At 37.5% G+C, this 17,612-nt stretch overlaps 1 protein-coding gene across 5 annotated transcripts in view; it reads left to right on the forward strand.

The window, feature by feature from the left end:
• Positions 1-17,612, forward strand: part of VTI1A (vesicle transport through interaction with t-SNAREs 1A) — a 565,329-nt gene that overhangs the window by 135,420 nt on the left and 412,297 nt on the right. For all 5 annotated transcript variants that reach the window (XM_068256574.1, XM_068256575.1, XM_068256572.1 and 2 more), the window contains exon 4: positions 5,080-5,157. In XM_068256574.1, the coding sequence (XP_068112675.1) occupies positions 5,080-5,157 (78 nt within the window). The remainder of the gene's footprint in view (positions 1-5,079; positions 5,158-17,612) is intronic.

A 17,612-nucleotide genomic window follows, 5' to 3' on the forward strand; every position in this document is an offset into this window, starting at 1 on the left:
GTACTTACCTTACTTACCTGGTTTTGAGTTGTCACTTTCTGGTGTATTACTCTCTAGTCCTTTATAGTTTAACTAATTCTAATATATGCGAGTATCTCTTTTTCCTGATCTATAGGATTTTTCCCTTTAATTGATGTAAGTGTGTCCTTATATTCAAGGTTCCCCCTGGCCAGCGTGCTCTGTGCGGACTGGATTCTGTCCTCCCTTTCCCGTGTTGAGCTCCTTGCATGGTACACACTGCTGCTTCCGAGGGGGGCGGTCTTTGACTTACTCTCGGGTGGATGCAGCGTAACTAGGACACTAGTTGGTTGCCACGGCTGCGACGCTCGAACGAGAGCCGCGGAGTGTGGTGATGTGACCAGGTTTGCCATCAGCGTGAGGCTGCGCTCAGAGATGACGCGCGCCTACACTGGAGGACAGGGGCTCGGCACTGGCTTGGGAGGACATAGTGGGTGTGCATAGGATGACGTATTTATGGCGCCCACACAGCCCGCGGCGTTTGAGCCTTATTCCTGCCGCGGAGAGCAGCGGTCCAAGAGGAAGCTACTTTTGCGAAACAATTGTCGACCGGACAGGTCTCTGTTGGTGGTTTTACCGGAATGGAATGGTGATGTATTGCGATTGGATACATTCAACTGTACCATCATGTCTTTTGAATTGCAAACCTTGCTATTAAATGTGGCAGTTTAACACCAGTTGGTGCCCATGTGAGAACATTGTCTTTGTTGATAACTTGTGTTTTATCAAGGGCAGGGTCAATGCAGCTAGCTATCAGGAGATTTTGGAGCACTTCATGCTTCCATCTGCTGAAAAGCTTTATGGAGATGAAGATTTCATTTTTCAGCACGACCTGGCACCTGCTCACAGTGCCAAAACCACTGGTAAATGGTTTACTGACCATGGTATTACTGTTCTCAATTGGCCTGCCAACTCTAGTGACCTGAACCCCATAGAGAATCTGTGGGATACTGTGAAGAGAAAGTTGAGAGACGCAAGACCCAACACTCTGGATGAGCTTAAAGTGAACCTCCGGACTAAAAATCGACTCAGCAGCACTGAAAAGGCTTTGTGTTTCTTTAACAGTTTCACAGCATCAGAACTTTGTTTCTCTTATGCAAGCCTCATTTTTAGCTGCACAGAAGAAAACTGCCCGGGCTTTTTCCCCCCAATGCTGTGCAAAGCATGACGGGATTTCTGATGTTGTTGCTCTCGTTCTGCTGTTTTGGTGCAAATTCTTTTTTCTTACATTTTGAATTTGACATTTGAAGCCTAGGGTGTGCAGCTGGGAGGGGTAATCAGGACACAGGACAGTTGGAGCTGTGTCTCCTGCTCCATCACCTCCTTTCAACCAAAAAGATGGCTGCCCCCATGACAAAGATGGCAGCCCCCATGAATCACAAACATTTGCCTGTTCTTTTAAAACAGGGTGGGTAAGAGATTATATTACCTATCTATTCTAATTAACATAACTAATGTAACTTAATGACAGTATGTTTAGGCTGGGTCAAGGGCAGGGTCAATGCAGCTAGCTATCAGGAGATTTTGGAGCACTTCATGCTTCCATCTGCTGAAAAGCTTTATGGAGATGAAGATTTCATTTTTCAGCACGACCTGGCACCTGCTCACAGTGCCAAAACCACTGGTAAATGGTTTACTGACCATGGTATTACTGTTCTCAATTGGCCTGCCAACTCTAGTGACCTGAACCCCATAGAGAATCTGTGGGATACTGTGAAGAGAAAGTTGAGAGACGCAAGACCCAACACTCTGGATGAGCTTAAAGTGAACCTCCGGACTAAAAATCGACTCAGCAGCACTGAAAAGGCTTTGTGTTTCTTTAACAGTTTCACAGCATCAGAACTTTGTTTCTCTTATGCAAGCCTCATTTTTAGCTGCACAGAAGAAAACTGCCCGGGCTTTTTCCCCCCAATGCTGTGCAAAGCATGACGGGATTTCTGATGTTGTTGCTCTCGTTCTGCTGTTTTGGTGCAAATTCTTTTTTCTTACATTTTGAATTTGACATTTGAAGCCTAGGGTGTGCAGCTGGGAGGGGTAATCAGGACACAGGACAGTTGGAGCTGTGTCTCCTGCTCCATCACCTCCTTTCAACCAAAAAGATGGCTGCCCCCATGACAAAGATGGCAGCCCCCATGAATCACAAACATTTGCCTGTTCTTTTAAAACAGGGTGGGTAAGAGATTATATTACCTATCTATTCTAATTAACATAACTAATGTAACTTAATGACAGTATGTTTAGGCTGAAATTCCCCTTTAACCCATTCAGGTTCCGTCGTTTTCACGTGAGAAATGTTCACCTCCCATTCATTAGCCTATAACTTTATCACTACTTATCACAATGTACTGATCTATATCTTGTTTTTTCCGCCACCAATTAGGCTTTCTTTGGGGGGTACATTTTGCTAAGAGCCACTTTACTGTAAATGTATTTTAACAGGAAGAATAAGAAAAAAATTGAAAAATTCATTATTTCTCAGTTTTCAGCCATTATAGTTTTAAAATAATACATGCCTCCATAATTAAAACTCGCGTATTGTATTTGTCCATATGTCCCGGTTATTACACCGTTAAAATTATGTCCCTATCACAATGTATGGCGACAATATTTTATTTGGAAATAAAGGTGCATTTTTTCCATTTTGCATCTATCACTATTTACAAGTTTAAAATAAAAAAATATAGAAATATTTCATCTTTACATTGATATTTAAAAAGTTTAGACCCTTAGGTAAATATTTACATGTTTTTTTTTTTTTTATTGTAATGTTTTTTTTTTTTATACTAAACCATTTTATTTGGGTACTTTTGGGAGGGTGGGAGGTAAACAATAGATTTATAATGTAAATGTGTGTTAATTCTGTTTTTTTTTTTTTTCAGGTGTAGTATTACTTTTTGGCCACAAGATGGTGGCCATGAGTTTGTTTACATGACGTCACTCTAAGCGTAGCACGCGCTTAGAGTGACGCATCAGGAAGAAGACGGCCAGAAAAAGCTCAGCTTCCGAGAGAAGCTGTCGCTTTTTCAGCGGGGGAGAGGAATCAATGATCGGGCTCCGTAGCCCGATACATTGATTCCTTGGCTACCGAATCCGCGGCCGGGAGTGTGCGTGCACGCGCACGATCGGCCGCGGGGGCGCGCGGTAGCACGCATGGTTCCTGGACGTAGAAACTACGTCCAGGAACCAAAATAGGTTAAGGCCGCTATCGAAGCATCCTGGGCCTCCATACCACCTGAGCAGTGCCACAGGCTTATTGCCTCCATGCCACGGATCGGATGAAATATGCTAATTTTTTGAGATAGGAAATTTGGGTTTTCATGAGCTGTATGCCAAAATCATCAATATTAAAACAATAAAAGGCTTGAACTACTTCAGTTGTGTGTATTTGAATCTAAAATATATGAAAGTCTAATGTTTATCAGTACATTACAGAAAATAATGAACTTTATCACAATATGCAAATTTTTTGAGAAGTGTGTGTGTGTGTGTGTGTGTGTGTGTGTGTGTGTGTGTGTGTGTGTGTGTGTGTGCGTGCGTGCGTGCGTGCGTGCGTGCGTGCGTGCGTGCGTGCGTGCGTGCGCGTGTTTTTATTAAATATTTTAGTACAACTGTTTTCAGCAGTGTTAAAGGACCACTATCCTGAAAAATAGTATAACTTAAGATTCATGTGTATGCTGTCACTTATAGTAAGTAGTAAAAATCTAACTGATCTGTCAGGCTTTGGACTAGCCCATCTTCTGATGGGAGATTCTCAAGGTATTCATTATTTTCGAAAGCACTTACTGAAAATCAGTTGCTCGGCCCAACTGCCAAAACAGTATGTAAATGAATACGGATGCCAGCTAGCATCTTTGTATAGATTCTTTCCAGGCAGAACTTTTGTAAAGAATAAATAAAATACTGGGAATCGATTGCCCATAAGGAGATGTACTAATCAAAATCTGTCAGATTTTTACTGCCTACTGTAAATATTTTCCCTTTCCACAGCATCCTAAAGTAAACAAATTATGGAATAGGGCTTTTCAATCAGGGCTCTTTCACACTAGAGGCCTTTTTTGGCGTATTACCGCCACGGCCATAGTTTGTGTTTTCCATGGTAAAATTAAAGTCCGTAGACTTTCATTTTACCTTTCACACTTAACGCCGCGTTTTTGAGCATTGTGTTTTGAAGCTCGCAGGCGCTTTTTCAGGGCCGACCATGGCGTTTCGCTTTTCAATGATAGTCAATGGAAAATGCAAACTACAGCTTTTTTAAAACGTTTTACTGCTGAAAAAAATCCCCAGAATTCAATAAAAAAAAAAAAGTTTTCAGAGCTGTAAAACGCTTTGAAAATGCTTTGGAAAAGCTATGTACAGGCATCGAAAAGCATAAAAACGCCTTCAAAAAGCACCAAAACGCTGACCGCAAAAGGCAGCGTTTTAGCCTTTTCTACCGCAGCCTCTAGTGTGAAAGAGCCCTTGGCAAAAGACTTTTTGAATCAAGAAAAACACTTGTTTGCCAAAAAAAACTACTTAGGTTCCTGTCATTATTATATCTATTATTCTAGAGATTGCTTTTATATAAATAGACACTTGGGTGCATTGGCCAGGGTATGCTTTTCTTTCTTTAAGTTTTCCTAAATGCTTAGTTGTCTGCATGCAGAGCGTATACTTAAAATTAAATCATATTTTCAATTGAGGGCAAGGCCGTTTGGCTGTAGTGGAACACAGTGCATGTCCAGTTGGGCAGCCAAGTTTTCTTTTGTGTTTCGCAAGGTTAATTTTCTAGGGAGGCTGTTAAGCAAGTGTTTTTCACTTTGAACACTCTTGCCAACAACAGTTGCATTGCTAGCAGGCATACCTTTTTGAATCGGCTGGCCTACACTAGGACCACATCACCCTGCTGCTTTTGGACACAAATGAATCAAACCTTTCCTAGCAGATTGTGTCAGATTGACATCCATTAGAAGGCTCTCTAGGGTTGGTTGCATCTTCAGATTTAAATTCTAAAGGTTTTATTTTTCTTACACTTACTTTTCTCTCTCCCCCCCCTCCCCCCTGTTTTTTTTTTCTGTTTTGCAGAAAAGGTCACGAATCGCCTACAGTGACGAAGTGCGGAATGAGCTACTGGGGGATGATGGGAATTCCTCGGAGAGCCAGGTAGGATGCTAATCATGCAACTCTAGTGGGTGGCGAGAGGGGTACAGGAGGGTCTCGCACACTGGGCTGCCCATGCTGCTTCCCTAACAGCATTAACAGCAACTCATGTGGAAGTGATGTTGTTTAATGCAAAGCCTGGATTTTAATCAACTTCAAAACCCTTATGTGAACATCTTACCATTAACTCTTGAGTCGAAAGAACAGGGATGTCCCCATCTGTCTCCCTGAGCTTCTCACACGTATATATTTTATTAAAAAAAGAAAAAAAATCACATAGCCTTTGATATAATAATTAAATCAACACAGACAGATGCCACCAACTAATAGATATTTTAAAAGCACAGGGATATAGCTCTCCATTGAAAAGAACTATTTTGAGCTGTTTTTTTTTTTTCTTTCTCTTAACACAATTCTCGACATGAACTCGATTCTGGCATTAATCAAAGTCTGAAATGTTTACATGTACATGTGCCTGCTCTGTCTATAGTGATACCCTGATGTAGCGCTAGTTTTCACTGCCTCCCCTCTCTCCATCATCAAGGTGTTTAACCCTTTACCTTCTAACAGGAACAGTTTTGTTTGAACTTCAAAAAGGAAGCATATAGACCTGCAGTCCTTGTTTATCTCTATTAAGTATTGATTTCCAGATCTGAGGTTTTTTTTGTTTTTTAACATTTTTTTTCTTCCTCATAAATACCCTTAAGTAGCATACACTTTTAAAAAGCATTAAAAATTAAAGTGTATTTCTGTCTGGTTTTTCAAGGTGTATTTTGATTAATTTTGTTAGCACTTCTTGCAGTTTAATCTCCCATTATTTTTTATATATATTTTATTTTCCTTTCTTATATAAATATGTATAAAGTAGCAATTATAATTTAACCTGCTAATTTACAAGCACATAAACAATGATCTTGGATTATTATTATTGCAGAGAATGTATTTTGTTTATTGAAATGAATTGTTGACCACCCTCACGAAATTACTTTCTATTCTGTCAGAAGCTTATTTAAGACCGTTCACAATTTAAATAAAAGATTAAATCAGACTTCCTAAGCCTGAGATAAAACAATAGATTGCCTGTTTGTTTGTGTGTGTATATATGTATATGTGTATGTATGTATGTGTGTGTGTGTGTATATATATATATATATATATATATATATATATATATATATATATATATATATATATATATATATATATATCCACACACACTGTATATGTGTGTATATATATATATATATATATATATATATATATATATATATATATATATATATATATATATATATATATATATATATATATATATATATTGTGTGTGTATTTCCACACACTGTATATGTGTGCATGTATAAATATAAATATAATAATGTGTGTGTGTATGTGTGTGTGTGTGTATGTATATATGTATATATATATATATATATATATATATATATATATATATATATATATATATATATATATATATATATATACATACATATACATATACATATTTTAGTTTTGTTAAATCGGAGTTTGCATTTACCTTATTTAATTTTGAAATCTACAAAGTTTTTAAAATCATGTCACAAATATTTTTACATTTTTGTTGTCTTCATCAAGCATTGCCCCCCCCCCCCCCCCCCATTTCTCCTAATCAAATAGAAATACCTCACTGGTTATTATCAGTGTATCAGTGCATCTTAAAATCTCAGACTCAACCAGTAGAATTAATACTATGATGTATTTTTGATTTCAGGTTTTTTAAATCCTTAGATTTAACAATTTTTTTAAATTATTCATAGCATGACATGACTGTTGTATAAGGATCTTGAAATCTTTATTGCAGTTGTTTTTTTTTTTGCAATATTACCTAGAGTATTTGTGCATATGGACAAAATTATGTTTTTGTCCAAATTTTCCATCAAAGTAAAGTTATTTAAAATGTAAGCCTGTACAAATTGCAAAAAATCATATTAATGTGGACCTATAGTATTTCTATTATCCCCGTAGCGTACCCCTCACATTTGTTGAGTATTCTATGATCTCACACATGCGAGTAAATACATACATGTCATAACATATCAAGAACCCACTACATCTTTGCTAAATGGAAGCAGATTTCTTTAGCTTATGCTTACAGAATATAGATGTCAGCAGCCTGTATTATTTTCAGAGAAGTGATAGGGTCACAGTATCATTAGCAGTAAACTGCTTCCTCTCAGACCACAAATGTTCACATAGTTTACAATGATATAAGCAATGAAAAAACTATCATCCATGGTCAATAGGCATCTTGTTGAATCCTTTTCTACATATTTTGCAAATAAAACATAATTTTCCAAAATCCAGCTTTTTGTCTTATTCATTCTTAGGCCCTTATCCAATGCCCTTTTCTTCTAAGTTTTTCTTTCTTAGGGCCCTTTTCCGCTGAGAGCGATTTGCTGAAAATCACAAAACTCGAACGATTTTTAAATCGGGTTGCTACTTTAACATAGGAATCGCAAAACTTATTTTCCACTATCACGATTTTTTCTAAAGCACAATCGCTTTTTGAAGTTATTTTTACCTGCGAGTGTGCTTCAATGTTAAATCCAAAATCTCAATTGCATAACAAAATTTATGAAGAATCAGAATCACTTGCGCTTGTGATTTTATTTTGCGATTGCTAGTGGAATAGGACCAATAGGACCCTTAGAGATAATTTTCATCTTCTGTTTAAAATAACTTTGCAGCACTCTGCAATTGAAAAAGTGCCAACAAGGTGGCAAAGAAGTGCTGTCAAAATTATTCTGAGCATTGTCTTGCTTGCTGGTGGCTTAAAGGATACCCAAAGTTATATGTGACATGATGAGATAGAAGTGTATGTACAGTGCCTAGCACACAAATAACTATGCTGGGTTCCTTTTTTTCTTTCTCTGCCTGAAAGAGTTAAATATCAGGTATGTAAGTGGCTGACTCAGTCCTCACTCAGACAGGAAGTGACCACAGTGTGACCCTCAATGATGAGAAATTCCAAATATATAACACTTGACTAGCAGAAAATGGCTTCTGAGCGCAGGAAAGAGATAAAAAGGGGAATTTCTTATCAGTGAGTGTCACACTGTAGTCACTTCCTGTCTGAATCAGGACTGAGTCATCCACTTACATACCTGATATTTAACTCTTTCAGGCAGTGAGAAAAAAGGAACACAGCATAGTTATTTGTGTGCTTGGCACTGTACATACCCATGTCTATCTCATCATGTCACATGTCACTTCGGGTATCCTTTAAGAGGCATTTTATTAATGAGGTGTGAAAACAACACCTAGGAGAAACCTTATGAGAAAAGGTGAATTGCTTATGAGCCCTAATGAGTTTTCCCTACCTTTATTATTTTATCTAATTTGTCAATGCCCTTCTGACAGCTTTTCTAAACTCTTCTTCCTTTTGGGCCTTGTTAGATTTCTTTCTCTGTGCACACCTATTTCTGTGTCCACGTAAAATTGCCTTTATTGTCTAGAGATACAGCTTACATCCCATATATAGTCCCTTATTCAATTCACTTTTTCTCCTAAAGTTTCTCCTAGGTGGTATTTTCCCACTTTAACAATAGAATGCCTTCTAAGCCAGCAGGAAACAAGATGATACTTAAAAGTAATTTTGAGAGTACATCTTCCTGTACTTTTGTGATACTTTTTAATTGCAGAATGCTGAAAAGTAATTTTAAAGGACCTAGTAAAATCGAAAAATGTAAAACACATGTAAACACATACAAATAAGAAGTACGTCTCTTCCAGAGTAAAATGAGCCATACATTACTTTTGTTCTATGTTGCTGTCACTTACAGTAAGTAGTAGAAATCTGACATTACCGACAGGTTTTGGACTAGCCCATCCTCTCATGGGGGGGGGGGGGGGGGGAGGTTCCTCAGGGTTTTCTTTATTATTAAAAGCACTTAGTGAATGGCAGTTGCTCTTTGCAACTGGCAAAAAAGTGTGCAGCAAGCAGGGAGGCTGGCCAGCATCTTTACATAAATCCCTTTCAAGGGGTGTCTTTATAAGAAATAAAAGCCATGCTGAGAATCACCCATGAAGAGATGCACTAGTCCAAAACCTGTCAGTTCTGTCCTATTTCTACTACCTACTGTACGTGACAGTAACCCAGGAGAAATGTAATTTATGGCTCATTTTGCTTTGGAAAAAACATAGTTCTTATTTGAATGTGTTCACGTGTATTTTTTAAATTTTACCATTTTTTACAATAGTGGTCCTTTAAAGAGAAGATGGAAAATAACGTTCCAGAAGTAAACTTAGGAGAAAACAAGAATTGAATAAGGGCCATAGAGTTGTAGTACTATATAGCTAACAAAAAACACTGGTCATTCTGATCAGTTTGGCCAGGAGCCTCATGGCATTTAAAGTGGACCCAAATTAAAAAATACAAGATTTCAGAAATAAAATCTATTTTCTAAATTATAATAATAGCAGCATTTTTTTCAGCTGCATGATGACACATATAAAATATTTTACATTTATTGGAGAAACCCCTCCCTTCCTATTTATATTGCCGGGACAGAATCCGGCAAACTGGTGGAGTAGATGGTGTCCAGTAAAGGAGGAATTTCTAATGGCTGCAACCTGTATAACCCTAGTTATGAAAAGAGAAGGGTGAAAAGCATGCACTGAAATGCTCATAGGCTTGAAGGAATGTTTATTTATCTTTGTATGTGCCAGAGTAGTGCAACTAAATATTTTGAATTAAAAAAATGTTTGGTTTGGGTCCGCTATAATGCACCCTGTGCTTGGCCTATACAGAGAGGTGTAAAGTGAAGGAAAGCGGTGTAAATAGGAGGCTTCTCGAAGCGCCTGTGAGCAAAGCAATAGGCAATAAAATTCCACCATGACCACTGGCTTTTTGCTTTGTCTTGAAGGTCACAGGAGACAATGGAATTATTGTTTTGGCTACCAAAACTTTAATGTACTTTTATTTCTTTTATTTCTTTTGGGCTACTTTTTCTTTCTAGAATTCTATTGAAATAAAAGGCACATGCTATGTCTCATCCAGGACATTATAGCCTTTCTTGGTGGACAAAAAGACAATGCTTATAAAGTGCAGATAGAAAGTATTATAGAACAAAATGAAGTGCAAGCTTTGGGATAGCAAACGTAATGGGACGCGTGTGTGTCCTGTTTGATTTAACCCTCCTGGCGGTTTGCTAAAAATTCGCCAGGGGGCAGCAAATCTTTTTTTAAAATTTTTTTTTTTTGTTTTTTCATGTAGCGAGACAAAGTCTCGCTACATGATAGCCGCTGCTCAGCGGCATCCCCCCAGCCCCTCCGATCGCCTCCGGCACTGGCACTGATTGGCCAGGCAGCGCACGGGGTCTGGGGGGGGGCTGCGGCGCGACGGATAGCGGCGGATCGGCGGGTAGCGGCGGCGATCGGGCACTGCACGCAGCTAGCAAAGTGCTAGCTGCGTGCAGCAAAAAAAAAAATTATGCAAATCGGCCCAGCGGGGCCTGAGCGGTGCCTTCCGGCGGCATAGCCCGAGCTCAGCTCGGGCTTACCGCCAGGAAGGTTAATGGCAAGTTTAATACGTTCTTAGCAAACAACCTTTGTCATAATAATAATAATAATAATAATAATATACGGTAATAATATTGTATACAATACATTTATTCCATGCTTAGTTACTGTCATTCCTTTTTCTGTGCTTTTTATTTTCTTTTAGAGAATTTTACGTTCTTATGCTCCTGGTCAAAAATGTTTGTTGTAAAAAGGTTGCTTTACTTTATGAAAGTAGCACACAAAGGTGGGATCTTGATATACATGGATTATTTTTTTTTCTTTTTTAGGCATCATAAACTAGCAGACAGACCTTTAACTAGCGCACACAACATTGTGCGCATAGACCTTTTAGTTCAGTGCGCGTTCATTTTCACTAGAATAGATGAATTTTTGTCCCAGCAGGGTAACACTGAGTTCACTTTGAGCTCCAGCTCAAAACAAAGGTACATGTACTCAAACTGATCAACTGATATTTAAATACACTTCACTTGTAATGGAACTGCCATCAATTTTGAGTGAAACTGAAGCTGAATTTAACTCAACGGTCCATGTACACTAGCCTATAAGGTCCACTACAACCTTAATGCCCTGTATACATTGCTCATGAGATGAGTGTTTCTGTATGTGAATGCCCAATGCTATGATTTCTTTAACACCTATCTTACACTGACCCAACTTTAGGGAGTTACATACCCACTTGCACCCACCATTCCTATGTACATCTGGAAGAAGTAGAGGGTAATACTTTAGACATTTGGGCCCTGAAATAAGTTATTTCTGAAGTTTTTTTTTAAGCATCTCTAGAGGGCGTATAATAATCCAAACCTGGATTTGATTATTTAATTGTTGCTTGCTATTGAGTGATTAAAATACGCCACATTTCCCTGGGTAATATCAAATAATACTGAAAGTTGTTAAAGAGGTACTGTCACAAAAATCTTAAAATTTAAAATGCATACAAATAAGAAGTACATTTCTCCCAGAGTAAAATGAGCCATAAATTACTTTTCTCCTATGTTGCTGTCACTTACAGTAGGTAGTAGAAATCTGATATTACAAACAAGTTTTGGGTTAGTCCATCTCTTCATGGAGGATTCTCAGCATTGCCTTTATTCTTTATAAAGACACTCCCTGAAACAGATTTATATAAAGATGCTGGCCAGCCTACCTGCTCGCAGCACACTTTTTTGACAGTTGAACTGCCATGTAAAGATGATGGCCAGCCCCCCCCCCCCTCATGAGGAGATGGGCTAGTCCAAAATCTGTCAGTTATGTCAGATTTCTACCACTTACTGTAAGTGACAGCATCATAGAAGGAAAATCATTTATGGCTCATTTTACTCAGGAAGAAATGGACATCTTATTTTTATGTGTATACAATTATTTTACATTTTATGATTTTTGCGACAGAGGTCCTTTAAGTGATTTTATTTTTGCTTTGTTTGTGGTTGCATTCAGTATATACAGCAACATAAAATGTTCCTGCTGATGGTCACATGCATGGGACTACAATTATAAAATGTTTAATTTTGTAACCACGTGATAATCCATTTAGGTTTCTTTTAACCCCGGTCAGCAGCAAGTGTTACGTTATCTAGTAATGGTTTATCCGGTCTCTTATGATATACCTGCTAGTTATGCTTGGAAATCTCTGAATATGGCTTGGCAAGTTAGGTCCATAGTAAAAAGATTTCTGTTACTGTATATGTAGTTTAAAAGAAAATATTTTAAAGTGTAATTTCACCTTAAAAAGAAAAATACTCACTTGAAATATTTTGATTTCTAATATCCTGCCATATTTATGAAAATGTCTTTTTATTTTTCTCTTAACTCCTTGCAAAAATGTTGTGCACTATAATACAAACATATATGTGGCAGGAAACAAAATGACATCTATTATAAGTATGCATATTTTAAGCCCATTATTATGAATTTCCAAATATGTGTGTGTGTGTGTGTGTGTGTGTGTGTGTGTGTGTGTGTGTGTGTGTGTGTGTGTGTGTGTCCTCTCATTGTCTTGTTGTATAAACATAGTTTATTTTAATATCATTGTACTTCAAATAGTTTTGAATATTTTTTTTATTTTTCTTCTTAACCTAAGGGTCACTATTTTTGTTGCTGATCTGCTAAGATCCCCTTATTTTCCCCATGTATCATTTTTATCTATGTATACACTATATTTCAGTGTATATCCTCATAAAGCAAAAACATTTTTTAAAATATACTTTGAAACAAACAATAGCATAGTGGTACTTTCACTTACAGCTATGAAGATTTAACTCATGGTTTTTGTAAATAAGTCCCATTCATTCTTTAATAAAACAACTAATTTGTACTAAAGCTTTTCTTGTAATGGTCAGTATAGAATATAAAGCATTTATGCCTACAATATTTATAATGTAAAGTTTGGCCAAACTATATTATACAATATTTATATCTCCCTACAGGTATATCAATATCTAGTTATGCACACGTAGACCGGGTTCATGGCAACTATTTACACCCATATTAAGATTTGTTTGTATTATTTATTATAATTACTGTTATTATATATGTTACCACTACCACAGTTGCTGTAGATGGTGCAATGTAACATTCAAATGCATTTATTATTCTTTGTATTGGTGCTATCATCATCATCATAGTTTACAAAGGTTGTATGTAGTATAAGAAGTAACCAAGCCATTCAGATGTAAATCTACTGATCTCTGTTTAACTAAAGATGTCTTGTGTTCAACTTGTGTGCTCGTTTCTCTTTTTTTTTTAAGTCTTGGGAGCCCACCTAAACAAAACTCTATTTTAGGAAAGCTATTCTCATTTACTTAGTTTAAGTGGCTTCGCAATAGGAAATATTTAGGAAAATAAAGGTTGTGAGCAGGAAACATTGGCCAAGCGGAAGATACTTAATTTTTTGCCCGCTCAGTTCTTTTGGTGTGAGATTTGGCTCGCTGAGCACAAAGTACACAAGTCTTCAGCTACAGAGCTGGGGGGTGAAGTTGGTCAATTTAATTCACCGAGATCTGACGAAGGCCCGTATCATCTCATATAGCCCCGGCAGAGCAGATCATTAGCAAGCTTAAATCTCTTCTACGCTCGGCGAGGGTTTATAGAGAAGTAAATAGACAACCATCATAAGTTCAGAAATTGTCTGTTCGACCCGCGATAATAGGGAAGGGGCGTTTAATAGAGTTCAGCATTTATTCGTTATCAGCATGCAGGCAGGAATGGCCGTCACATTATCTTTTTTTTTTTCCTATATGTATTTCGGTGGTTTGGGGAGTCACGTGGATGCGCCTCCAACCCCAGTGCACACGCCGCGGCGTGTTTTGATTTTAGTCACAGCAGACGGCTTAACCACAAGAGATTCTACTGGTTCAAACCAGCATAAACCAGATTTGTTTCTTCTTTCTCCCCAAGTCTACAAAGAAACAGATTGCCCCTTGCTTGAAATTTGACAATGAAAGAAGAAAACCTTTTGTTGCTATTTTTTAAGGCAGAAAATAGACATCACCATCGTTTGTTTATGAATTTCCAAAAAAAGACAGTCAATGTGCTGCAATAAATAGTTTCCTAAGTGAAAATTTGAATGAGATGTCAACGTCGACCTTTACGTGCTTGCATCGCCCAATGTAAATATTGTTCTTAATTCTGTATTTTTGTTCCTTTTCGTTAATTTTATTGAAACATCTCTGATTAAAATGATAAAGGGTGGCAGATTCTGCTACTTAGCTTGGTGACAAATCGAACAAAAACAGCTTAAATTCAGCCATCCAGCACAAATAAGATAAAGATTCTTTTTTTTGAGTTGGGGTTGGAAAAAAATGTGTGGATTGTTAAGATCATTGAATGTGGCAGAATACCTCTTTTCAAGTAATCCCTGTTGCAAAATGAAGACTGCAAATTCTCCAATTAAATAATGAAAAGAATATTGCAAAAACATCAGGAAGAGGTATATTCTTTATCATTATAGCCTGCTCGGCTGTTATTGGAAAATGCATTTTCTTCAATATTTCTTTTGTGGAGGAGATTACTGGAAATGTATTTGCTTAATGTGGAGCTGTCCAGATCCTGTTGTTAGACACTATAATGGAACACAATTCCTATATTTTTTAATATAATTTTAATTGAACAATGCAGTTTACTGTTTTTTTTGTTTTTTTTTACTGTAAAGGTTTTCTGCACATTACTTTCTATTTTATTTTAAATTTGATGAGAACATTCTATCAATTATGACTTCCAATAGAATTTAATGACTAGTAGTGAATCCCATCACCTAATAGTACATTCCTTTTCAAACCCTTATTTGAAAACACTGGTCAAATTCATATGTCTGGCTATTGTCAACATCTTTTTAGCTCTTCAGTTTGTCTCTCTGCAGTTAGAACAGTTGATTTTGGAAGACAAAAAATCTGAAGGTTTTTCAAGTTTGCTCATTTAAAAAAAATAATAATAATACAAATATTAGTGACATTTGTTTTATATGTACTCAGTTCAACAAATTGATTGCAACATTTTTATAGTAAAGAGGGTTTTTTTTAATCATTTTCTTTTATTTTTTAATAACGTTGCATCTTTTATTTCATATTCTTAGTTTGTTACTGGACAATTATTTAATGACTTATTACAGCTAAGCAACTTAGAATGTAAGTGAATATTTAAATTATTATTTTTATCATAGAGCAAAATTTAGTTTTTCAAAAGAAGCAAGTATAATTGTATGTTGTATGTCCATATTCAATAGGTGTCCATTAATGTCTTAAGATAAAAATGTAACAAAACATTTTCCCATTGTCTCCAAAATGTATATTATGAGGTTGGCATTGTCTAGCATTGATACTCTAAGCTAAAGGAAAGATTTTCTCACTCCCATCATTCATTGCGAGGGGTGCAGCTTTGTTTCACTACATCTCTAACACACCAACTATGAAGTCCGGAATCCCTGACCTAAACTCTCTTTACAGTGCAGCAGAGTGGCAATAATTTGCTTAATGCAGGCCTCAATCTTGTTACTACTGACTGTGGTTAAGCACAGCGGGGGCTTTTTTTTTTTTCTTTAAATGTATTTATAAGAAGAGCAACTGAGTAAGTATCGCTACCAATTTTGCTGAGCTCAGAGATTTCTTCTGCAATTTGGTAAAATGGAGTTTTGATGGCATGACCACCTGGCAGCACTGTGCAAAGGTACAAATGTCACCAGTCTTTATGGGCCCTTTTCCAACAACAGTGTTTTGCCATCCATTCTCAATCGCAAGGGGATTGCAAAACAATTGGTCCAAAAATAAAACGAATGGAAACTGCGGCGACTGTTTCGATTAGTGTAATCTGTTTGCAGCACAATTTTTTCCTGAGTTCAATCATCGTCTTGCCCGTTTTGTGTGCGATTGAGCTCCAATAATTTTTTAAGGAGCGCAGGAAAATAGTAAATCAATCTCACCTCAATGCGATTTTCCCCACGATTTGGTAATATCCCACTTGTTTTGGCAAAAGTGCCAAATGCACCACAATGGTGCCATACACCCGACAGATTGCAGCGGAATCGCAGTGATTGAAATTGGAAAGAAACACGATTGCAGCCCGATTGTGTTTCCTTGTGGGAAGGAGCCCTTAGTTGGGCTTTTGGCTTCACACGGTTTCCAGTCATACTTGTGAGCCCCTTATCATGTGCTATTTCATCGTTTGACAGTCTCCCATTAGCCACTGGGCTATCCATTTACAACAATCCCCATGCTGCAGCATATTGTTTACTCATTTCTCTAAAATTTGATGAGCTACAAGAAGTGGTTTGAACTGTCAGCTGTAGTAGTTTTATGGCTTTAGTAGGTAATTAAAGACTATGGAGAAGGCTTGCTAAGGGTGGAAACCACCTAACACCGCCTAAGTGATCCAGTGAACCTGAATGCATTTTTCAAAAAGTATTAGTTGCAAATGTTTCACTTTACCCCTAGATATGGCTACAGGACTGCTGAATACATGATGAATAATGTAGTTCTGTAGATAGCAATGAACAAGATTAGTTTTGCAAGACTTGTAACTGTCCCCGTGTGGACAGACGCCCAGCCTGTGGCACAGGTGGCTTACTTACCCATATCCCCTCTCTAAATCCTCCTGACACTTCCACTGCCAGAAGTTGCCAGGATGGAGAGCAGCGCTCAGCGCAGCGATATAGACAAGTTAAGCGTCTGTGCCGCGGCCCAGGCCCCATACAAGGAGAGACATTTTGACTTATGAAATTAAGATCGCTCTTCCCTATCCATGTATACACACATAGCAAAAACCTTTCTGAAAAACAAGAATTATTTTTTTATAGAATGTTGACATCTTACTCAGTACTTTTAATTGGTTTATATAGACATGTCACTAACTCAAAGGAGCTCATAAATAATCCCTGCCATACTCCATTATTCCTTTGTGTTCCTATTGTAGACTTCAATGGAATCTAAACTGAGAGGGATATGGAAGTTTCCTTTTAAACAATACCAGTTGCTTGGCAATCCTGCTGATCTCTTTGGCTGCAGCAGTGGCTGAATCACACACCTGAAACAAGCATGCAGCCAATCCAGTTTGACTTCAGTCAGAGCACCTGATCTGCATGCCTCTTGAGGGGCTGTGGCTAAAAGTATTAGAGACACAGGATCAGCAGGAGAGTCGGGCTACTGGTATTTGTTTAAAAGGAAAAATCCATATCCTTCTCAGTTTAGGTTCCCTTTAAAGGGGAACTGAAGTGAGAGTGATATGGTGGCTGCCATATGTATCTCCTTTTAAACAATACCAGTTGCCCGACTGTCCTGCTGAGCTATTTGGCTACAATAGTTTTTGAATTGCACCAGAAACAAGCATGCAGCTAATCTTGTTAGATCTGACAATAATGTCAGAAACACCAGATTTGCTGCATGCTTGTTCAGGGTCTGCTGCTTAAA

Source organism: Hyperolius riggenbachi, chromosome 10, assembly GCF_040937935.1.
Source record: "Hyperolius riggenbachi isolate aHypRig1 chromosome 10, aHypRig1.pri, whole genome shotgun sequence".
Classification (NCBI taxonomy): domain Eukaryota; kingdom Metazoa; phylum Chordata; class Amphibia; order Anura; family Hyperoliidae; genus Hyperolius; species Hyperolius riggenbachi.